The sequence below is a fragment of the Sus scrofa genome, chromosome 6, assembly GCF_054392235.1.
Source record: "Sus scrofa isolate SSC_HxYL_T2T_F1_AM1 chromosome 6, Sscrofa_HxYL_maternal_Yorkshire_Landrace_v2.0, whole genome shotgun sequence".
Lineage (NCBI taxonomy): Eukaryota > Metazoa > Chordata > Mammalia > Artiodactyla > Suidae > Sus > Sus scrofa.
The window spans coordinates 59,773,806-59,796,968 of NC_139388.1; the positions used below are offsets into that span (position 1 = coordinate 59,773,806).

The following is a 23,163-nucleotide window of genomic DNA, read 5'->3' on the forward strand; positions in this document are numbered from 1 at the left end:
TCCCCAGACCCACCCCCATAGTGCAACCCATTTTTCCATCCCAATTTCTTATCTCCCTTCCAACCCTATGCATCTTCGTAATGTACACGGGCTCCCAGTTGGCCTTTTTCTACCCTAGTCCCGCCTCCCCACCTAACTTTCACCATACCCCTTCCCATCAGTCCTCGGACCCCTTCCCATCCACAAGCTTGATGCTCTGCATCAAACCCAAAACTAAATGCCACTTTTCAGCCTCATCTCTAGCCCCAGCTCCATCTCCAGCCCAGTTTCTTCTAGAACACACAGGGATGCCCACACACATCCTACCCTTCCCTCCTCCCCCAGTGGGACCCAAGAAGGGCATCTTCAGTTATGTAGATGGAAGGTCAAGTTGGTGGCGGTGGGGAGGGATTGTCCTGGGAAAGCAATATTTTGGATAAATGGCCTCTTAGGAGCAGGGCCAGATGGGGTGAGGGAGTCCACGGGGACCTAGGTGGGGGGGAAGAAGCAGGAATCCGAAGGCTCTGGGGACCAGGATGAGGGAGAGGAGGAAGGAGGAGGAGACAGGGTTTGGGGGATGTGTAGGCGTCTTCTGGAACTGTGGCTGGGTGGGGCTGTGAGCTAATCCAAAGGGGTGGAGGGGGCAGGATTAGGGATTAGGGAGGACAAAGGTGGGGTCAGAATTTGAAAGACAGCCAGAGATGGGGACCAGATGACATTTGTGGTGTCACGATAAGGAGAAGGGGTTGAGGTGGATGGCGGAAGGGTTGACATCAAAACTGGCATGGTCCATACTGGGGGAGTCAAAGCTGGATATAATGGTCCCATCTAGTGTTAAAAGATGAATTTTTTAAAAAGATCTAAACATATAGAATGATTACACCTCAAAGGTTTTGTTTTGATTCGCTAATAAATGATGGAATTTGCAAGACAAGAGAAAGAACCACACAGGTATATGCAAGAAGGAAGGCTGAAACGAATGAACAGGTAGATGCAAAACCGGCTTATTCTGTAATGTGTTTCCACCTGACAAAACTCATTTGCACGGTGATGGACAAGAATTACTTGGCATTGCTGGAGTTCCCTTCATGGTGCCGTGGTTAACGAATCCGACTAGGAACCATGAGGTTGCGGGTTCGATCCCTGGCCTTGATCAGTGGGTTAAGGATCTGGCGTTGCCATGAGCTGTGGTGTAGGTCGCAGATGCAGCTTGGATCTGGCGTTGCTGTGGCTGTGGCGTAGGCCAGCGGCTCCAGCTCCGATTCAACCCCTAGCCTGAGAACCTCCATATACTGCAAGAGCGGCCCTAGAAATGGCAAAAAGACAAAAAAAAAAAAAAAAGAGAGAGAATTACTTGCATTGCTCTCAGCTATCTGTAATTTACAGAGTTGTAACGTAGCTCAAAGACAGTAAAAGAAGCTGAGGCTCCATAAAGTTAGATAACCCATCTCATTTTCCATCGAAGACATCTGTTGGGTCCATCTTAATCTAGAAAGACCTTTGTGGTCAAGTTTAGGATGAGGGATGGGGGAGGGTGGGGGGTTGGCGTCTGGTCACAACATTGAGAATGCAGGTGAGTTTGGGGAAGAGAATGGACCACAGGTAAGGATGGGCTTGGACTTGGTTGGGGGGATACAGTTGAGTTGCAGATGGGAGGGACCCAGGGATAAGCTTGTTGCTGGAGTCCTGTTGGGTGGGACCCGGAGAGGAGGCCGAGATTGAATATTTGGATGGGGGAGGTGTTGAAATACAGTCGAGTTGGTGTTGTGCATTGACCTTGATAAGAAGGGCCGGATGTCCGGTGGAGTATCTGTGTTGGGGTAGGGTTTTGGTGGGAGTGGGCTGGGTCATAGGTGACAGAAAGGCCACTGTCCTTTGCCATCTTGGAATTACCCCACGTCCCAGGGCTGGCCCCAGGGTAGAGACAGAGTTCACTCCTTCTGCATAGTAGAGTTGGGTTCAGGCTGAGTGGCAGGAGGGAGGAGGCTGGGTTAAGTGAGGTGACAGGCTTGTGTGGGAAGTCGGGGTACCTGTGCCCTCTTGTGGCCTGGGTCCACACTTCCAGAAAAAGCCTTTCTCCCTCGGGAAGCTCTGGAATCTGGCTGGCTTTGCCCTTCGTTGAGGGGTAGCAGGTCTTACTGAAGTGAGTTCATGAGGGACCGACCAAGGATTGGGGGCATCCCACCCCCTCTCTTGATCAATAAGGTAACTGGAGTCCCTGGAGGGCCGGGAGCTGCTGAAAAGCCACACACCAATTAGCTCAAATCATCATAGACCAGGGTCTGTCCTCTTCAGAGAGCAGGACTAGAGAAAGAAGGAGAAAGGACTAGAGAAAGAGTGTCCCTCGTGGTTCCCAGCTGAGTGCAAGTGACAGGGCCACGCTGTGCCTCAGGGTCCCACTTATAAAACGATGCTACCAGTACCACCTGTGTCAGAGCAGAGGGTTGAATGAGTTAATATTTGAAGATGCTTAGACAGAAGTCTGACCAGAACCAAGGTCCACAAACGTGCTTGTTAAATAAATAAAGCTGGGAGATGGAGGCAGCCTGAGGTTCCTGGGGGCACCCCACCCTAGCTTGGCTTCAAAATGGGGTTCTTTGTCAAGCAGGAACTGGAAGTTCTGGTTGGCAGTGCTGGCTGGGACTAGAAAGTTGGCCCCACACCCAGGTTCAGAGCAGAGGCCCCAATGCCAACGTGAAGGGAGGGGGACACAGAGGAAGACAGGGAGGTATAAATGCTCAGAGATGCAAAGCGAGGCTGACGGGCAGGTGAGGGTGGAGGAAATGCAGGAAGAAGCAAAGGCAAGACAGTAGAAGAGGCAGAAAAACAGACCCCTGGGGAGAAACCAGATTTGGGCTTTTGGAGAGAAAGATGCAGGAGAAATTGAGATGCATGAATTCTTCTTTAGAGCTGGATCCGCGCCATGGAGGACAATGGCCGTAGCCATCAGCTTTCTCAGGCAGCAACGAAATACCACTTTTCACCCATCAGAATGGCAAAAACTAGCAGTCCTGCCACCTACCTGCATCCATGCCCACATCCTCTGCTGCCTCTCCCAATCCCACAGAGGAACAATCTCTGCCTCCATCTAAGGCGGACCCCTCCGTCCTCTCTCACCTCCTTGAGGCCATTGTTCCAGATCAGCTAGCCCTTTGCTGCTCCCTGGCCTGCATCAACATCCCCCCCCCCCCCCCAGGAAGCAGTCCCATTAACAAGCAAACATGCTAAGTGTCTCCTGTGTCCCAAGAAAAGAATTTAAAAACAAACAAACAGGAGTTCCCATCGTGGCGCAGTGGAAACGAAACTGACTAGGAACCATGAGGTTGAGGGTTTGATCCCCGGCCTTGCTCAGTGGGTTAAGGATCCAGCGTTGCCATGAGCTGTGGTGTAGGTCGCAGCCAAGGCTGGGATCTGGTGTTGCTGTGGCTGTGGTGTAGGCTGGTAGCTGTAGCCTAGCCTGGCAACTTCCATATGCCATGGGTGTGGCCCTACAAAGACAACAAACAAACAAACGAACAAACCTTCTCTCAACCGTCATGCTCTCCTTCAGCCCCTGGCTCCACTTTCGCCCCCCTGGCTGGCAACGCTGCTCCCAACCCTTGGCTCCTCTCTGCAGCTCCCCTCCTCCTGTTCCCTCTTGAGTCTGTTCCATGCAAGCTTCCGCCCCGACTGCTCCACCGACTGTGCCCCTTTTAAGGGGCGCCCACAACTTCCATGCGGCTGAAGCCAGCAGCTAGATGTTTGGGGTTCATCTTACTGGAGTGAGCAGCAGCGTTTAACAAGCGGATTCCTCCTGGTTCCTTCAAAATCTTTCCTGGGCTTCGGAACCGCTATCCCCCCTCCAGGTCTAGCTCATCCCTCACTGACTCCTTCGGGTCTGTGTCTGGCGCTGTGTCCTTCTCGTGTCCCCAGCGCCTGTGTGGCGGAGCACCCCAGGGCTCAGGCTTTGGCTCCCCCTTCTTCCCTCTGTCTACACTCACTCCCTGGGTGATCTCATCGGTTCTTTTGGCTTCGGCTACCATCTACATGCTGACGGCTCCCAACTTTGAGGTCTCCCCACCAGACCTTGCTCTTGAGGTCCCGAATGAGCATCCATCAAGCTGCCTGCCCAACACAGTCACTTTCAAAACCAGACTCCTGTCCTCCTCCCCTCGAGGCTCCCGCTCCCAACACAGACCCAGCCTCAGACCCGTTCTCAGCCCTGTGCATCCTCGCCACCCTGGTCCCTCCCAGCCGCCATCCTCTCTCCCCTGGATTGTCCCCATTTCTCCTCCGGTCTCCCTGTGTTGGTCCTTGTCCGCCTACGCTGTTTATGACACAGCAGCCAGAGGGACCTTTTAAAAGGTAAGTCGGGGCAGGTCACTCCTCATCGCAAAAGCCCGCGGTGCCTCTGCCACTTTACTCAGAGTGAAAGTCAGGTTTCCTTCTGGCTGCCGACAAGGCTCTGGACCATCGGGCCCCAGCCGACTCTCCATGTCAAGGACCCCTTTCCTTTTGCCCTGCCCCTCTCCTGCCAGGCACAATCGCATCTCAGAACTTTGATGCCTGTTGTTCCCACATCTGGGACCCTCTTCCAAATCAGACGTCTGCCGGGCTTTTTCTTCTGCACCCGAGGCATATGGAGGTTCCCAGGCGAGGGGTCGAATCAGAGCTACAGCTGCCGGCCTACACCACAGCCACAGCCACGCGGGATCTGAAACGAATCTGTGATTTACACCACAGCTCACATCAATGGCAGATCCTTAGCCCATGGAGCGAGGCCAGGGATCGAAGCCACATCCTCATGGACGCTATGTCGGGTTCTTAAGCCACTGAGCCACAACGGAAACTCCTATTTGCTGACTTTTAAAAAAGTTCACATTACTAATTTGTGAGTTAATGTAATTGAATTTTTCATAATGGCCATGTTTAGCAGCCAGCTCCCAAAATTCCTGAAAACTTGCCAAGAGGCTCTTATGGGCTGGTATGAGCTGGCCCTGGCACACGCACAGGGCCTGTAGCCCAGCCCAAGTTTAATGACCTTTTTATTCATCAGGACTCTGCTTTCCTTTTAAATTATGTTGACTCTTCCTGTCACCTCCTGCTAGAATATATGTTCTGAGGAGAGGAGCATTTAGATTTGTCTGGCTTGTTTGCCTCCTGTACCTAGGACCAATGCCCGGCACACAGTAGGTGCCCAATAAACCAATGCCTGGCACACAGTAGGTGCCTGATAAACAGACCAATGCCTGGCACACAGTAGGTGCCCAATAAACCAATGCCTGACATACAGTAGGTGCCTGATAAATAAACCAATGCCTGGCACACAGTAGGTGCCTACTAAACAGAGCCATGCCCGGCACACAGTAGGTGCCCAACAAACCAATGCCGGACATACAGTAGATGCCCAATAAATGGATCCCAACGCCTGGTGCCCACCGTAGGGCCCCATGATAGCTCTTCCTGAATGAAAGTAAGAATGAGATTCCTAACAGAGCTGATGTCATGTAAATGAGAAGCAACCCAATGTGACAAAACATGTGTTCTAACGATGCGTGGTATTTAAGGCCACCCGCCTGCGTCGGCGCCTGCGGGGAGGGAGGGGACCCGAGCCAGGGATGACAGGTGCAAAGAAATAAATACAACAGGAGCAGACCTCTGTCAGGACTTGAACTCAAGAGGATGATCAGCTCAGCTCTCCTCGCCTGAGATCTGATGGGGACTGAGACCTCTCATTTGCGTAGGGTTTTCCAGGAAACAGGTCTTTGCTCTCCCTGCTCACCCCGGACCTCAGGGTCAGGGTCACAGTCAGGATCCCACTGTCAGCCTGGGCCGTTTCCTTCTGCCACCCCAGGCGGAGTGGCTGGTGCGTGAGGCCCTTGGGACGTGGCTCCCGGCTGGGCGTGACTAGACATCCGTGTGCATGTTTGTTGGCTGAATGCGCCGAATGGAGGAATGACATTTGGGATCGTAAAATTTTTATTAGTAGGGTTTATTTGGTTCTTAGAGATGCCAAGAGTTTCGAAAATGGTCTTCTTTGGAATATGCTGCCAGGTGGGTGCCTCTGCCTTCCTGCTCTATGTGCCCTATGGGGTACCTTGAATAATGATGAGGGTGCTGGGAGAGGGGTGCGGAGAAAACGCCCGAAGGAACTGCCCTGGGAGGGAGGAGTTCTGAGCCAGGGGTCAGGATCAGGATGCTGGGGGCTGGGTCCGAGGGAAGAGGAGCTGGGGGTCCAGGAGGCCTGGGTCTCGGGGAGCACGTGGGCAGGGGCCGAATTGGTCACACTGCCTATGATCTGCCCTGCATGGTTTCCTGGATCCAGGCTTGGTACTTGCATAAGTTGGTATAGACGCCTGGGTAGCCGGGCTGGGCACAGCGCTCCATCCCCCAGGACACGAGGCCCTGGAGCTGCTCTCTGCACACCAGGGGTCCCCCGGAGTCACCCTGAGCGGGGAGAGACAGAGCTGGGGGCAGGTAGAACCCAAGAGGTGAAGATGGAGGTGGGGGGCAGGGGGCTGAGACTGCAGGGCTCAGCCTCTGGGACTCGGGGTATCTTCCTTCCCTCGTCACTGGTTCCCCCTCTGTCTCTTCCCCCGGGGTCTCTTGGGCCCTTCTTTGTCTTAGCTCTGTCGCTATAAAACTGTGTGTGTGTCTCCATCTCTGGAGTCACCGCTCAGGGGTGGACTGAGATCTCTAGAGGCCCCGAGCACAGCTCTCCCGGTGCCCCTATGACAACAATGACAGGGGCGATGGGAGTTTTGTGCGCTGTCCATGGACCAGCTCCTCTCATTCTACCGACTCAGGAGTGCTCTCCCTGTGGGCCAGGTGAGGAAGCAGAGGAAGCTCAGGTCTAATACCCCACAGCTGGGTGGGGGGTGGGCGGGCGGTCCTTTGGTACCTAAGTCCCAGCCCCAAACAATCCCCCTGCTCAGGCTGTCTCCCTGGGCTCACCTGACAGGAGTCCTTCCCACCTTGGGGGACCCCTGCACAGACCATGCCAGGGGTGATGGCTCCCCGGTAGGCCTGCCGACACTCCTGGTCCGGGGAGACGTTGATGTTCACGCACTGCAGGGAGTTGGGGTACCTGGCTGGGGGGGCACGGAGGGGTTACCGTGGGGTCTACCCTCCACTGGAACCCAGGAATCTGGGCCTGAGCTCCTCCTCCCTCAGACCCAGGATCCAACCCCCAGGCCCTCCTCCCTCGGACCCAGGATCCAGCCCCCAGCGCCCCCTCCCCAAGACCCAGGATCCAGGCCCCAGCCCCTCCTCCCCAAGACTCAGGATCCAGCCCCCAGCACCCCCTCCCTAAGACCCAGGATCCAGCCCCCAGTCCCCCCTCCCCAAGACCCAGGATCCAGCCCCCAGCCCCCTCTCCCCAAGACCCAGGATCCAGGCCCCCAGCCCCCCCCTCCCCAAGACCCAGGATCCAGACCCCCAGCCCCTCCTCTCTCAGACCCAGGACTCAGGCCCCCAGCCTCTCCTCCCTCCTCACCAATGGGACTGGATATGGTGCCCCAGCCAGACACACGGCAGGGAGTCCCGGGGCTGGCGCAGGAGCTGGCCACAGCGATGGGCCTCGCCGTCCTCCCCAGCCGAGCAGCCCGCTCCAGCTGCAGCAGCATCAGGTCATTATCGTGGGTCCGGGAGTTGTACTGGGGGTGGGGCACCTGGCGCACCACGCGCAGCACCTGCTGGGCGGCCTCCCGCGTCCTCAGGTTGTGCTTGCCCAGAGCTACTCGAAGGATCCTGGCCCATGAGCCCCAAGAGTGGTGCTGCTCAGGGTCTGACTGGAGACCCCTCCCCGTCCTCCAGTGACGCTCCCTTCCCTGGTGATGGGTTTTCCACGCGTCTAACCCTCCCTCCAGCTGTGGATGGAGTATTTGCCGGCCTCCTACACCCTTCCCCCGGCCTGGGCATTCCCTCCGGCCCAGTCTCACCACCTTTTGCTCTTGGGCTGCGCTTGGCTTCTGTCTTGGGTACAAGGTGACGGCTGAGCGTTCTTGGCTCTGTTCTAGGGTCTGCGCCTGCATCTCTACGTTAGGTTCTTTTTTTTTAGGGCTGCTAGGGGTCATATAGGAGCTGTAGCCACTGGCCTATGCAGCCACAGCAACGCAGGATCCGATCTGTATCTGTGACCTACACCACAGCTCAGGGCAACGCCAGATCCTTAACCCACTGAGGGATCGAACCTGAGTCCTCATGGATGCTAGTCAGATTCATTTCCACTAAGGCACAATGGGAACTCCTCTACTCCAGGAAGGCTCCATCCCCGTTCTAACTTGGTCTTTGGGTTCTAGATGTCCTGAACTTTTTTTTTTTTTTTTTTTTTTTTTTGCTATTTTTTGGGCCGCTCCCGCGGCATATGGAGGTTCCCAAGCTAGGGGTTGAATTGGAGCTGTGGCCACCGGCCTACGCCAGAGTCACAGCAACGCGGGATCCGAGCCGCGTCTGCAACCTACACCACAGCTCACGGCAACGCCGAATCATTAATCCACTGAGCAAGGGCAGGGACTGAGCCCGCAACCTCATGGTTCCTAGTCAGATTTGTTAACCACTGCGCCACGACGGGAACTCCATAGATGTCCTGAACTTTTTATTCTAAGCTAGGAGCTGGGTTCTAGATTGAATCTGGATGAAAGTGTACTTTCTAGATACTGGTGTGAGCTCCAGTTTGTAGGTTGAGTTCTGGGTACTTGATTAAGCTCTGGTGCATGACCTGTGTTGTAGACAATAGTTTGAACTCTGTGCTCCGGTTGGGCTCAGGGTTTTAAACACTGGTCTGGGTTCTTGATTCTAGGTTGTGTTCTGTTTTAGGTCAAATTATAGCTGATAGTCTGGGCTCTTGATTCTAGACTCTGGTCAGAGCCCTTGACCTCAGGTTGGGCTCTGGGTTCCAGAGGGAGCTCTAGGTTATGGTCACAGTCCCAGGTTCTAGATGTTGGTTTGCCTTCTGGGCTTTATGTTCTAGATTCTGGGATCTAGGTTCTCCACTGAACTTCCCTTTGTGGCATTAGATCTGGTTTATGGGCACAGGGTGTGCTTTCATCTGGATGTCAACTTCTAGTCTGGGGTGTGGGGTCCAGGTTTTGGTCTAGAACCTGGGAGGGTTTCAGGCTCTATATGGAGCTTTTTATCTTTTTAGGGCCGCACCTGTGGCATATGGAGGTTCCTAGGCTAGGGGTCTAATCGGAGCTCCAGCTGCCAGCCTACACCACAGCCACAGCAACACCAAATCTGAACCGTGTCTGCGGCCTACACTCCAGCTCCCCACAACGTCGGATCCTTAACCCTCTGAACGAGGCCAGGGATTGAACCCATGTCCTCATGGATCCTAGTCGGGTTCGCTAACTGCCGAGCCATGATGGGAACTCCTGATCTGCTTTTATTTTTTTATTTTTTTTTGTCTTTTGTCTTTTTGTCTTTTGTTGTTGTTGTTGCTATTTCTTGGGCCGCTCCCGCGGCATATGGAGGTTCCCAGGCTAGGGGTCTAATCGGAGCTGTAGACTCCGGCCTACGCCAGAGCCACAGCAACTCAGGATCCGAGCCGCGTCTGCAACCTACACCACAGCTCACGGCAACACCGGATCGTTAACCCACTGAGCAAGGGCAGGAACCGAACCCGCAACCTCATGGTTCCTAGTCGGATTCGTTAACCACTGCGCCACGACGGGAACTCCGTGATCTGCTTTTAGAATCTGAACCGAGTTCCAGATGGATGGCTAGAGTCCATGTTCTGAGCTGTGTCTATGGTTCTAGGCTCTTATCTAGACCCTCCCCCCCAAACCAGGATCCAGCTTCTACCCTGGGTTCTACAAAGGGCCAGACTCTGGAATTCACTGGGCAGAAGAATGGGGGCGGGGGTTACTCACGGGCGGGCGCAGTGAGCAGCGGTGATGACCCACTGGTCAGACAGCAGGGCCCCTCCGCAGAGGAAACGATGCCAGGGACCTGCCAGTAGGGCCGCCTGCCACGGCTGGGAGTTCCTGATGCAAGTGTAGCCGCCGATTATCTTGTTCTCATTGCCCTGGCTCTGTGCCGTGGCTGGGAGAAGGCAGGGGTGAGGTGGGCTGGGGGAAGCGGATGGACAAATGCTCTCCACCCCCAACCCCGACTCTCTAGGATGTCCGGGACCCACACATCCCCCCCTTTTTGTCAAACCCTTAAACCGCTCACCTTTATGTTCCCCACCCTCCATGAGACACGCCCAACTTTGCCCTGATTCTTTTCCCAACACAACAGGAGGTTTTCTGACCTTTCCCCACAACCAGGCATCTGCCCCGCCCGCCATGCACCTGCATAGAATCTCTGTTGGATCCCAGGCCACTCCTCCGGGGCCCTGATGCCTTTACTTCCTGAGCCCTCTTTCCCAAGGATACTCTCTGTCCTCGATTTTCATGCTACAACACGATCCTACCCAGTAATCCTCCAGCACACGCAGGGGGCTCCCTGGCCCTTCCCCAAACTCCTCTCTCAATATGAGCCCCCCTCCAGGACTCACGGTCTTGGCCCACACCCACGCCACATGCCACACCACTGCCCCTATCAGGAGCCCACCACCCCAGCACAGCTCCCACCATCATTTCTTTCTTTCTTTCTTTCTTTCTTTGTCCTTTTTTTTGTCTTTTCTAGGGCCGCTTCCCACGGCATATGGAGGTTCCCAGGCTAGGGGTCTAATCAGAGCTGAAGCCACCGGCCTACACCACAGCCACAGCAATTCGGGATCTGAGCCTCGTCTGCAACCTACACCACAGCTCATGGCAACACCAGATCCTAAACCCACCGAGAAAGGCCAGGGATCGAACCCGCGACCTCACGGTTCCTCGTCAGATTCGTTAACCACTGCGCCACGGCTGGAACTCCTCCACCATTATTTCTGACCACATGCTGTCTTTCTCTTTTTCTTTCTTTCTTTCTTTTTTTTTTAAGAGCCAAATCCACAGTATATGGAGGTTCGCAGGCTAGGGGTTGAATTGGAGCTATAGCTGCCGGTCTACACCACAGCCACAGCATCAAGGGATCCAAGCCACGTCTGCGACCTACCCCACAGCTCACAGCAACGCCAGATCCTTAACCCACGGAGTGAGGCCAGGGATCAAACCCGCATCCTCATGGATGCTAGCCGTGTTCTTAACCACTTGCCACAGCCGGAACGCCCTCCCGTATTAATTCTAACACAATCAAGCAGTCTCCTGCGGTTGTTTCTAATGAGACCCAGTCAGGACCTAATAGTCCTGGTCAGTTCTGCCTTTATTTCTCCACACCTCGTACAACTCCCCGGACCCTGCTCTCTCCTAGGATCTCACCCCTCAGAGCTTCGGCTGCGGCTGCAGCACGCTCCTCAGCCGCGATCCCCAGACCCCTCCCTGTGCCTCCCCATCAGGTCCCCCGTGAGCATCCTGGGTCCCTAGAACCCTTCCCCGTCTCTGCCCAGAGTCCCCAGACCCCACTGCTGTCTTACCCACAGCCAAGATCTGAAGTGCTGTCAGCAGGAGGAACATGCTGGAGGTGGGGGGCTGGGGGCCGGCAGGGGCAGCGAGAAAGTGAGGGAGAGGGTGGGACAGAGACAGAGAGAATCTCTCAGACAGAGCCCACGCCCCTCAGAGACATGGATGAGGGCCGGAGGCCAGAGGCCAGGAAGCCAGGACCTCGGGGCTCCTTGGTGGCTGGGAGGAGGATGCTGAGAAGGACTCAGATGCTGCCTTGGTAGTGTCTGGCTTCCTTGTCACTCATGGAAGCCTTTTATCCCCGTCTGGGCAGCTGGCCCTGCTCCCCCGCCCTCCTCCTGACATTTTTTTTTTTTTTTTTAACTGCCTAGTTCCCACTGCAGGATCCCCGTCTGTCCGATCTCCTCCCTCCCCTCTCCGGCCAGAGGAGCAGCCACAATTGTTCAGGAGAACCCGCCTGCCCGGTGGGTGAAGGTGTTCTAATCTGGGAGGAATCCAGGAAGGCGGGACCCCGGGGCAGGGCGGACGGGGTGGGGGACTCAGGAAAAGGTGCTGGGAGGGGCTGAGAGAGGGAGGGGCAGAGGCAGGAGGGGAGCTGGGAAAATGTCAGGGAAGCCTCGTCTTGGGTGAAGGTGGCGAGGCAGAGAAAGAGGAAGAGAAATACGGGCCAAGAGAGACACGTCGGAGGCAGAGAGCCAAGGGAGATGGAGAAAGAGCTGGAGATGAACAGAGATGGGGGCTGGATGGAGATGGGGACCGGGTAGAGATGGGGACCAGGGAGATGAAAAGGACAAGATGAGAGGCGCACGGCGCACAGGGACAGAGTTTCATGGAGAGGTGAGGGGGGAAAAGCAGGAGAGAGAAGCAGAAAAACAGAGGGAAGACAGGAAAGACAGAAACAGGCCCAGAGAAAGAGAAAAAGGTGAAGAGAGAAAAGAGGCAGAGGTACCCCCGCCACACACACACACACACACACACACACACACACACACACACAGAATAAGAGCAGTGATGAGGGAAGGACTGAGAAATGACCGAGAAGGCGGTGGTGATGCAGCAGGAGAGGGAGGAGGAGACGCGGACCCGCCAAGGATGCAGGGGAGATGGAGGGAGCTAGGGTGACAGACGGAGGGGACTGAGAAGAGGAGGTAGGGAGGCAGAGGAAGAGGCAGGGGGCGGGAAGGGGAACCAGCCAGAGACGGGAGGTGCTGGAGGCACCTGGTACAGTCCTGTCTCCCACCCTGTCTCACATCGTTGTCCCAGAGGCCTGAAAAGTGGGAGCCCTGCAGGGCAGAAATGGTACCCCTCCAACTCAACTCAGGTCTGCAGAGTGGGATGCAGGGACCCAGGGAGGGGAGGACAGAGACTCAGAGGGAGGGGGACAGGGACCCAGAGAGAGAGAGGGGACAGGGACCCGGGTGGAGTGGTGGGGGGTGGGGACAGAGCGATGGATGGGCAATGGTCCCAGGCAGCCAGAGGTGGGCCTGGCTTTGGGGAATCCATGCTAACTTGGGGCAGGGCCCTCCGCCCTCCGCCCCTCCCCCAGCCTCTTAAATTCCCTAATGACTGCAATTTGTCTGGGGCCTGCCCATCCCGGACCACCACACAGTGACTCACGAGGCCGCCTCTCTGCCCTCTCCCTCCCTCGCCAAGCCCAGGGCCGGCTCCCAAACCACTTTCCTCCCTTACCCCCACCCCCCCATCTCTGCCCTAGGAAGCCGCTCTGAGACTCTGACTCCCTGTGTATGTCTGTTTCCTGTGGACTGGCTCTGCCAAGAGGCCTGGCTGCCTTGAGCTGAAGCTGTTGGCTCAGGCCCTGGTACCAGAAGGTGTGGGTGGCAGAGGGGAGCCCTCTGTGAGGGATCAGCTCTGCATCTTTTTTTTTTTTTTGACTGCTGTGCAATGTGGAATCCCCAGGCCAGGGATCAAACCTGCCGCACAGCAGCAACCTGAACTGCTGAAGCAACAACACTGGGTCCTTAACCTGCAGCGCCACAGCAGGGACTCCCAGCATCTTGATGCTGTTGTGTTACATGGATCTACCAATAGGATAAAATTACATAGAAGCACGCATGCACACAGGAGAATAGATGCCCTTAAACAATGACCAGAGGCTGGAGCTCCCGTTGTGGCTCAACGGTAACCTACCCGACTAGGATCCATGAGGATGTGGGTTTGATCCCTGGCCTCGCTCAGTGGGTTAAGGATCTGGCGTTGCCGTGAGCTGTGGTGTAGGTTGCAGATGCAGCTTGGATCCCATGTTGCTGTGGCTGTGGCGTAGACCGGCAGCTGTAGCTCCAATTCGACCCCCGGCCTGGGAACCTCCATATCCCATGGGTGCAGCCCTAAAAAAAATAAATAAATAATAATAATAATAAAATAAAGAGTTAGCAACAAAACAGAATTCCCTAGTAAGCACAAGCCCTGCCCCCTCCATTTGAGCTGAAGGCTCTGATTTGAGGGACCCTCTGCTGAGCTAGAAGGCCTGGGTAAACCCAAGATCTCCCTCTCCCTAGAAAGGCCCCGGTGAACCCCAGGGAGGCCCAGAAAAAGGTGCTGGGGATGCAACTGGGTTGCCTTGTTTCCCACTCCACCCATCACAGTATTGTTTGCAAAGACCAGGGTCCTCAAAAAAGATTTGCTTAAGGGAGTTCCCATTGTGGCTCAGCGGTTAATGAATCTGACTAGCATCCACGAGGACGCAGGTGCGATCCTTGGCCTTGCTCAGTGGGTTAAGGATCTGGCTTTGGGGTGAATTGTGGTGTAGGTTGAAGATGAGGCTTGGATCCTGCGTTGCTGTGGCTGTGGTATAGGCTGGCAGCTACAGGTCTGATTAGACCCCTAGCCTGGGAACCTCCATATGCCATGGGTGCGGCCCTAAAAAGCCAAAAAAATTTTTTTTTTGCTGAATGAATGAATGATTATATGGCCACAACCTTTGCCTTCAAGGAACTCATGGTCTGACAGAAAAGGCCAAAGGAGCAACGGGAAGCTCAGTCCAGTGTGATGTGTGCTCTGACAGGAGCTGATGAAGCCCCGAGAGCGGGTAAAGGGTTCCCAAAGGGCGGGCTGTCTAAGCTGGGCACTTCGGATGAGTAGGAGTTCACCAGGGGGCTGGATGGAGTGAGGTGGGGGTGGGAGGGAGGACAGTGGCTCTGAGAAGAGACCTTCACACAGGAGGATGGCGGAGGGCTCAGAGTGCTAGAGGGAGAAGTGACCCAACGGTGACTCCGAGCTGGGGAGAGAAGAGCCCTTAGGGTCCTCACTGCAGACCTAGGGCTGAAGCCGGGGAGAGCTGTCTGGCTTGAGACAGTGGTGGGGGCGGGGGGGGGGTTGTTACTAGCAAGGATGGATGACCCTGGAGACCAGGGCACCATGGAGCTCACGTGGGGAGACTGTACAGAGGGAGGTGTACAGGGCAGTCTGCCCGGGACCCCAAGGAAGATGCCCAGTGTAGGACTGAGAAGGGGCAATGGAAGAGCTAGGAGGAAACTAGGAGAGGCAGGCATCAGAGCAGCTGAGATACATCTTAAGGAAGAAGTGGCATGGGGGTGGGACAAAGCGAGGTGGCCACTGAGACTGGAGGTTCTGAAGCAGGTTTTGGTGGCAGGGGGAGCCAGGGGCGGTGGGCGGAGAGGAGCATGGAGGAGACCCTGGGCAAAGACGCCTCTTAGATGTCCCGGGGAGGAGGCGGGTGTGAACCAGTGAAGGCTGGATCTGAGAGGAAAGAACAAAAGCCACACTCGTGTTTATTGAGGGCTTGGTCCAAGCAGGTGCTGCACCATGTTCTTCTCTCTGCTTTTGGTTTTAAGGTCCAAAACTTTAAAAAGTACATACTTTTTAAAATTGTGGTGAAATATACATAACATTTACCATTTAAATCATGTTTAAGTGTACAGTCCAGCAGCATTAAGTATCTTCTCATGGTCATGTGACCATCCCCACCAGGCCATCTGTTGCCAAGCCTTTTCATTTCCCCAACTGAAACTCTGTCCCCATAAAACACCAGCTCCCCATCCTCCCTCCCCAGACCCTGGTACCTGCCATTCTGCTTTCTGTCTCTATGAATGTGATTCTTCTGGGTGTTTTGCCTAAATGGAATCACAGAATAATTGTGATCGGTTTTTGCACGTCTAGCTTATCTCACTGAGCATGAGATCCTAGAGGTTCACGGATGCCATTCTGTGACGTATCAAAATCTTCTTCCTTTTTTTTTTGCTTTTTAGGGCCACAGATGCAACATATGGAGGTTCTCAGGCTAGGGGTCTATTCGGAGCTGCAGCTGCCAGCCTACACCACAGCCACAGCAGATCTTTAACCCACTGAGTGAGGCCAGGGATGGAACCTGCATCCTCATGGATATTAGTTGGGTTCTTAACCTGCTGAGCCACAAGGGGAACTCCAGAATCCCCTGCCTTTGGAAGGCTGGTTCATCCCCCCTGTGTGGAGAGGCCACGTTGTGGGTATCCCAGGGAACTTTTTTATGTGGGTTCAGCTTCTTTCACTCTTCCTTCCCCTTCCTTCCTCTCTCCCTTACTTCTCCATCCTGCCTGCCTTCCCTTACCCTCCCTCCATTCAACAAATATTCATTGAGCATCTACTATGTATCAGTTGTGGTTCCAAGGGCTGAGGATACAGCAATGAACAAACCAGACAGAGATGCCTGCCCTACTGATGCTTCCATTGGGGAAGGAAGGGCCACCAAGCCAAAGAAAGTGAAATAAACACAAGGTATAACGTGATGATTTATGAGGGCTATGAAGAAGGATGAGAAAGCAGGAAGGAGTTACCGCTGTGGCCCAACGGGATTGGTGGCATCTCTGCAGGGCCAGGATGCAGGGTCCATCTCCAGCCCAGTCCCGGTGGGTTAAGGATCCAATGTTGCTGCCGCGGCAGCAGGTGCAGGCAACTGCTGCTTGGATCTGATCCCCCGCCCTGAGAATTCCATATGCTGTGGGGCAGTCCCCCAAAAAAAGGAAGGAAGGAAGGAAAGAAGAGAGAGAGAAAGAAAGGAAATGAAGGCCAGGAGGAGGGCAGTGTTAGGTGAAAGCCTGACTGAGGTGACCCTTGTGCAAAACCTGTTCCAGACAGAGGTAGCAGCATGTGCAAAGGTCCTGAGGTGAGGGAGGTCTAGTAAGAAGGCCAGTGTAGCTGGAGCAGTGTGTGTGAGGGCCCAGAACAGAAGGAAACGAGGCACTGTGGTCAGGGAACGTCCAGACTCCACCGCCTAGGTACTATCTTGTGCCCATTTTGCAGCCTGAGAAGCAGAGGCTGAGGGGGTGGGCATGGCTTGTCCAAGGTCATCTGGCTGGGAAGCGCGGAAGGAAGCGTACAAACTCCAGGACCATCTGCATCTTCTCGCTATGGGCTCCTGAGGAGATCGGAGCTTCGGTCCCACTCGAGCCCTGATTTGTGTCCAACCCTGCCTTTAAGGCATTTTTTGTAAGTTAGCTCCCCGAACATTTCCCACGTTCCCCCGAGAAAGAGACACCTATTATCCTCCACGGGGCCGAAGGGGAAGTGGAGACGCCCGTCCAAGGTTCACAACGCTGAGGGGTGGCGTCATGATTTGAACCCAGGCGGAGGGCTCTTAACCACCGCAGGCAGCTAGATGCTCAAAAACAATCGGGGCGGATGGTGCAACCACCAGCGAGGTGGGATTAACCCCCAGACACGAGGAAAGACGCCTCTTCCATTGTTCAGGGAAGGAAGAAGGAAGGGGCGGGTGAGGTTGCCGGTGGGGTGTGGGTCAGGTGGCTGGAAGTGGAGGGAGGGCCCTGCCAGGGAGACTGCAAGGAGGGGAGCTCATCTTAAGGGGGAGGTGGGGGGAGGTGTGGCTGGCTAGTAGGCTCCCAGGCCAGGGTGGCCATCAGGGATTTAAAGAGGCATTCTCGGATCAGCTGGATGGTTTGGCTTTGTTTTTCTCCAGCAAAGATCAGGCACTGTGCAGGGCTGGGTGGTTTGGGGAAAGATGCTGAGATGGGGTGGGGGGAAGCTGAGGGCAGTGGGGGGTAAAGGGGTGGACTGCGGGATTAAAGGAAGTGCAGTTAGAAGGGGACTTCGGGGTGGGGGGAGGCTCCATGGGGGTCCGGGTATCTTTGCGGTGGAAAAACAAGTATGGCAGAGCCACCCACAGCTCTGGAAGCATGGGAAGCTGTGGTCAGGGGGTGGGATTTTGTGGTTTTAGAGGTGGAGCCCTTCCCGGATGGAGATGGGGCGGGGGTGTGAGCGTGGGAATGGGATGGGGGAGGTGGTCTCCAGCCCCAGCGAGGCTGAGGGGCTGTGAAACCCCAGGGGTTCCTCTCTCCAGGGGGGCGGTCTTCGGACTCCCTGTGTCCTCAAATGCCTGTTGCATCATTTAGAATACAGATCGGGGCAGGTTGCCAGCGACTTTACAGGCATGGTCCCATCGAATCCTCACCAGGGCTCTGTGAGCTTCGAGACTCTCATTAGTTCCACACGGAAGATGAGGAACCCGGGTCTCAGACAGAAGTCCCTGTGCCAATGGCTGAGCCAGGACCGGAGCCTGGGGCATCCGGCTGTTAAATGCCCCCAGACCAATCCGTCTCCAAATTGGTCTCCTCCGTGGTGTGGAATTCTCTTCTGGAACAGCCCAGCATGAGAGGGCACACCGAGGATGTTTCTGGGAGGGGCAGAGGGACCCTCACCTTTACTTTCTGTCCCTGATCAGCTCTTGGGTGGCAGTTTCTCTAGAACGTCCCAAGGGCCTCTTCTTGCTTAATTCCCCCATTGGCCCTGAGAGGGGCACAGTCACTTGCATGGTACAGATGGGGAAGCTGAGAGAAAGGAGGTCAGTTGCCCAAAGCTGCATCACAGCAAGTGGTGCAGTTGGGATTCGAACCCCAGCCCATCTGACTTCATTGCTGTATCCTCTTGGCTGCTGATCTGGGTGTCTCTGATTACCCACACGCTCTCTGCATAATCTCTCAGATGGCTGCGAGTCAGCATCTGTAGCTGCTACGTGCCAGGCCACTTCTGCATGCACACCTGGGTGCCCCAGATGCCCAGATGCCCCATCAACAGCCGCTGGAGGTCGTGGCCCCGCCTCCCTCTATCTCCATCATCAACCACTGACTCCTATTTAGGCTCCACGGGCCACCCCCCCCACCCCGCCCCCGAGTGTTCTCTTTGTTGGTGATGACCTCACCCTCTGCCCAGTTAGTTGCTTCCATCCAAAGCTGGGAGTGGTCCCTGGTCTCTCCCTCGCTCCCACTTCCCACTTGGGCAATTCCTGTCATCTTAGTGCCAAAACAGATGTCATGTCCACCCACTTACTTCTCAGTCACGCTTGTCCAGGCTGCCTTTGTTTCTCACCTGGACAGGTGCAACAGCAGCAAATTAGCCTTCCTGCTTCCATGGGCTACAAACCCATTCCCATCTCCTCCGACTCCAGTACCCACCCAATGCATTCGTGTGTGTGTGTGTGTGTGTGTGTGTGTGTGTGTGTGTGTGTTAGGGCCGCACCCAAGGCAAATGGAAGTTCCCAGGCTAGGACTCAAATTGGAGGTGCAGCTGCCAGCCTACACCACAGCCACAGCAACGCCCGATCCAAGCTGCATCCTCGAACTATGCTGCAGCTCACGGCAACGCTGGATCCTTACCCCACTGAGCAAGGCCAGGGATCGAACTAGCATGCTCACGGACACTAGTCTAGTCCTTAAGCCACTGAGCCACAACAGGAATTCCCAGCCAGTGCAGTCTTAAAACAGCATCATGTTAAAACCTGCTTGAAACCCATCTGTGACTTCCTGCTGCCATTATAATAAAACCTAACCCCCTCCAGGGCGCGCTATGTCTGGCTTTAGGTCCAGCTCTCCAACCTCGCCATTCCATTATGCACAAGCCAGGACTGCCTGGATTTTTCTCTCTCCTTTTTTCTTTCTTTTTGCCATTTCTTGGGCTGCTCCCATGGCATATGGAGGTTCCCAGGCTAGGGGTCGAATCGGAGCTGTAGCTGCCGGCCTACACCACAGCCACAGCACGTGGGGTCCGAGCCGTGTCTGCCACCTACACCACAGCTCACGGCAACGCCGGATCCTTAACCCACTGAGCAAGGCCAGGGATCAAACCCACAACCTCATGGTTCCTAGTTGGATTTGTTAACCACTGAGCCACAACGGGAACTCCCAAGGACTGGCTTGATTTTTCTTGACACCATAGGTCCCTTCCCACCTCAGGGCCTTTGTCTTCGCCCTTCCCTCTGCTGGATTCATGCTCCTGTCATTCTTTCCACGATCCTCTTCTCCAGAGTGGACATTCTCTTCTAGTTTCTATCTCGGCCCCTTGTTGGTTTCCATTCTCTGCCTTACTTCCATCTACAATTGCTGCTTTGTTTATTGTGGCTGCTTTTTTCCCCCTCTCTAGGGCATGTATCACCATCGAATGCTCCTTGTGTTTTATTGGCACATAGGGTGCTTGGGAAACATTTATAGGCTAAAGAAACATCCCTCTCACTCAAACTGAGGGCAGGGACCTTATCTAGAATGCTCACTGCTGCACTCCCAGAGCCCAGGCTGGTACCTGGCATACGCAGGGGCCTCTGTGAAAACAGACTGAATGAGTGAGATTATCGAGAACCTTCTTCTCCCCAGAATCTCCGGCTCTGCAGAATCTCTGCTTTTTGCAAGACCCTCTGTACCCAAGTACTCTACATCTTTCAGACCTGACCGTAATCTCCAGTTACCCAGCCCCCCAATGAGCACACATGGGAGAAAGATGGGGCTCCAGATCCTGGCAGGGAAGATGCTTCTGATGCCAGGGGATGCCCCCCACCCCCACCCCGGGGCCATGGGGATTCCTGTCTCACCAGCCCTGGTCTTTCAAACATCCAATAAGGAAAAAGGACCCCTTGGGATAATGGAGGGGCTGCGTCTCTCCAGCCCGTGAGCCTCAGCAAAAGCCCTGCTCCCTGATGACAAGGGCTTCCCGCCTCAGCAGCACCCCTGCCCCGCCATCTGAGCTTCCTAGGGCCTTCTCCCTGAGCAAGACTCTCCCACGTCCATCACGGCTGTCTGTGTAAGTGGTTAACGTCCATCTGTTCCATCTCTTTAGGAGAGGCGTCTCTTGTACTTACTGCTTTTGGGTTTATGTGGCAGCTCTTACACTTACAAAACACATCCTAGACGGAGTTCCCATCGTGGCGCAGTGGTTAACGAATCCGACTAGGAACCATGAGGTTTCGGGTTCAATCCCTGGCCTTGCTCAGTGGGTTAAGGATCCAGTGTTGCCGTGAGCTGTGGTATATATAGGTTGCAGACGCGGCTTGGATCTGGTGTTGCTGTGACTGCGGTGTAGGCCGGCGGCTACAGCTCTGACTGGACCCCTAGCCTGGGAACCTCCATATGCCGTGGGAGCGGCCCAAGAAATGGCAAAAAGCCAAAACCAGAACCAAACCAAACAAAAAACACCACATCCTAGAGTTTAGGAGGATTGCTGGACTTTTTAAAATTATTTATTTATTTATTTTAGGGCCCAACCTGCAGCATATGGAGGTTCCCAGGCTAGGGGTGGAATCAGAGCTGCAGCTGCTGGCCTACGCCACAGCCACATCAGATCTGAGCTGTGTCTGCAACTTACACCACAGCTCACCGGCTCTTTGACCCACAGGGACGGCATCCACATCCTCAGAGATACTAGTCGGATTACCGCTGAGCCACAACAGGAACTCCCAAACTTCTTAAAGAGCCCTGTGTCTATTCCCACCATTTCCCACCCCTTGTTACTGCCTTGGTTTTGGCTTCCCCCTGGCCTCCTGGCCTGTAAGGTTCCCCCCATCCAGTCCTCCTAGAATTGGCCCCAGAAACCTCTTTTTTTTTTTTTTTTTTTTTGTCTTTTGTCTTTTTGTTGTTGTTGTTGTTGCTATTTCTTGGGCCGCACCCGCGGCATATGGAGGTTCCCAGGCTAGGGGTCGAATTGAAGCTGTAGCCACCGGCCTACGCCAGAGCCACAGCAACGCGGGATCCGAGCCGCGTCTGCAACCTACACCACAGCTCACGGCAACGCCGGATCGTTAACCCACTGAGCAAGGGCAGGGACCGAACCCGCAACCTCATGGTTCCTAGTCGGATTCGTTAACCACTGCGCCACGACGGGAACTCCAGAAACCTCTTTTTATTTAATTTTAATATTATTATTATTATTTTGCTTTTTAGGGCCACATTTGCAGTATATGGAGGTTCCCAGGCTAGGGGTCAAATCAGAGCTAGAGCTGCCGGCCTACGCCACAGCCACGTGGGATCCGAGCCGCCTCTGCTCAAGGCAGGCCAGATCCTGAACCCACTGAATGAGTCCAGGGATGGCACCCACAACTTCATGGTTCCTAGTCGGATTTGTTTCCGCTGGGCCCCGATGGGAACACCCCAGAAAGCTCTTGCTGACCCCAGGGGCGCAAGCCCTGTTTCTCCTGGCACCTCCTCACTCCTGTGGCAAGTCTGTCCTGCACAGTGGCCTCCCGACCCTCCTGGGGGGTGGGAGATAGGGGGCTGACTGCCCTCCCCAGCTCGATCCTGCACAGGAAGCAGCCATCTCCCCCACCCCATCCCCGGGGTGTGGGGGGGGGCGTTCAAGGTGCTTTCTTGCCTGGAGTCCATTGCACTTGCTGTTCTCTGCGCAGCAAAAGTACACTTGCCCTCCCTTCCACCTCTTTTCCGGCTCATTCTTACTCATCTTCTGGGTCCCGGTTTAAACACTACCTCTTTCCGAAAGCATTCCACGACGCCCCACGCTGAGTTAGCCGCCCCACCTCTGGGCTCCCCTGTGCCCTTACTAATCCTCGCTGTGACACGCATCCCTCTGGGTCTTGATTGGCCCGTGTCCGTCTGCGCCGCCTCCCCCATCAGACAGGGAGCCCACTGCGGGCAGGGAGTGGGGCTGACTCAGCTCTGTTTCCCCACTGCCCACTGCAGGGCCTGGCTCTTGGGAAGCGCCGGCACATGTTTGCTTCGTGAATTAAGGGACGAGCCTTATCACTCCTCTGCTCAAAAAGCTCCCCGGTGGCTTCCCGCGCTCCAAACCAGAGCCGCACCCAGGCGATCTGGCCCCTCACCTCCCTCCTCCATTCCCCCCCCTCCCTCCATCACGTCCCCGCCTCCCTCTGAGTTTGCCCAGGCGGTTCCTCGCCCACAAACGCTCTTTCCGCAGATCTGCAAAGCTCACCGCCTCTTTGCTCAAATGTCACCTTCGCCTCGAGGTCTTTCCTATCCACCCTACTTAAATGGGTGGCATGCTCCCCAGCCCCCAAATAATCAATTTGTCACCAGCTGATACACTTTGCTCCTTTCGTTCTTGGCCTCTTCCACGAGGGCAGGTTTGTGTTAGGTTCACTGTTGTCACAAATCGAGCGCTCAATACAATTTGCGGAATGAATGGACACAGGGGTCTTGAGGTCAAGGAAGGTTTCAGTGCATATGGGACCTTCAGATTTCTGCCAGACCGTATCTCTCGCCCTTGCAGGTCGGCTCAGACCGGGGAGGGGGGTGCCGGGGAGAGGGGTGGGAGGTGTCGGGGAAGGGGGGGATTGGGAGGAGAGAGCAGAGCTTCCAGACCCAGAGACCTTTCTCGGCAAGAGACCTTTCTCGGCGGTCTATGGCCGCCCGATGCATAGGTGTGGTCACAGTGACTCCTTGTGGCTGGAGCTGAGAATAGCATCCTCCCCAGCTCCCACTAGAGTTCTTGTCATGCTAATTGTTTGACAGAACTGCTCTAAACCACAACAGAAATCGAACCAACCATCTACCTA

The 23,163-nt window shown here is 55.1% G+C and overlaps 1 protein-coding gene across 1 annotated transcript; it reads right to left on the minus strand.

The window, feature by feature from the left end:
• Positions 1–6,116: 6,116 nt before the first annotated feature.
• On the minus strand, positions 6,117–11,673 carry KLK14 (kallikrein related peptidase 14). Its single transcript, XM_021094841.2, has 5 exons — positions 11,420–11,673; positions 9,831–10,002; positions 7,454–7,707; positions 6,913–7,049; positions 6,117–6,405 (listed from the first exon to the last, which is right to left on the minus strand). The coding sequence occupies exons 1-5, from the start codon at positions 11,457–11,459 to the stop codon at positions 6,250–6,252; spliced, it is 759 nt and encodes a 252-aa protein (XP_020950500.1). The 5' UTR covers positions 11,460–11,673; the 3' UTR covers positions 6,117–6,249.
• Positions 11,674–23,163: the final 11,490 nt, after the last annotated feature.

Bases quoted from the DNA above. Each gene is read 5' to 3' on its own strand.
- KLK14 (XM_021094841.2), bottom strand. From the start codon at position 11,459: ATGTTCCTCCTGCTGACAGCACTTCAGATCTTGGCTGTGG. The intron at 10,003-11,419 runs GTAAGACAGCAG...GCCTTCTCCCAG, and splicing joins ACTTCAGATCTTGGCTGTGG to CCACGGCACAGAGCCAGGGC. The intron at 7,708-9,830 runs GTGAGTAACCCC...CTCATGGGCCAG, and splicing joins GCTGCTCACTGCGCCCGCCC to GATCCTTCGAGTAGCTCTGG.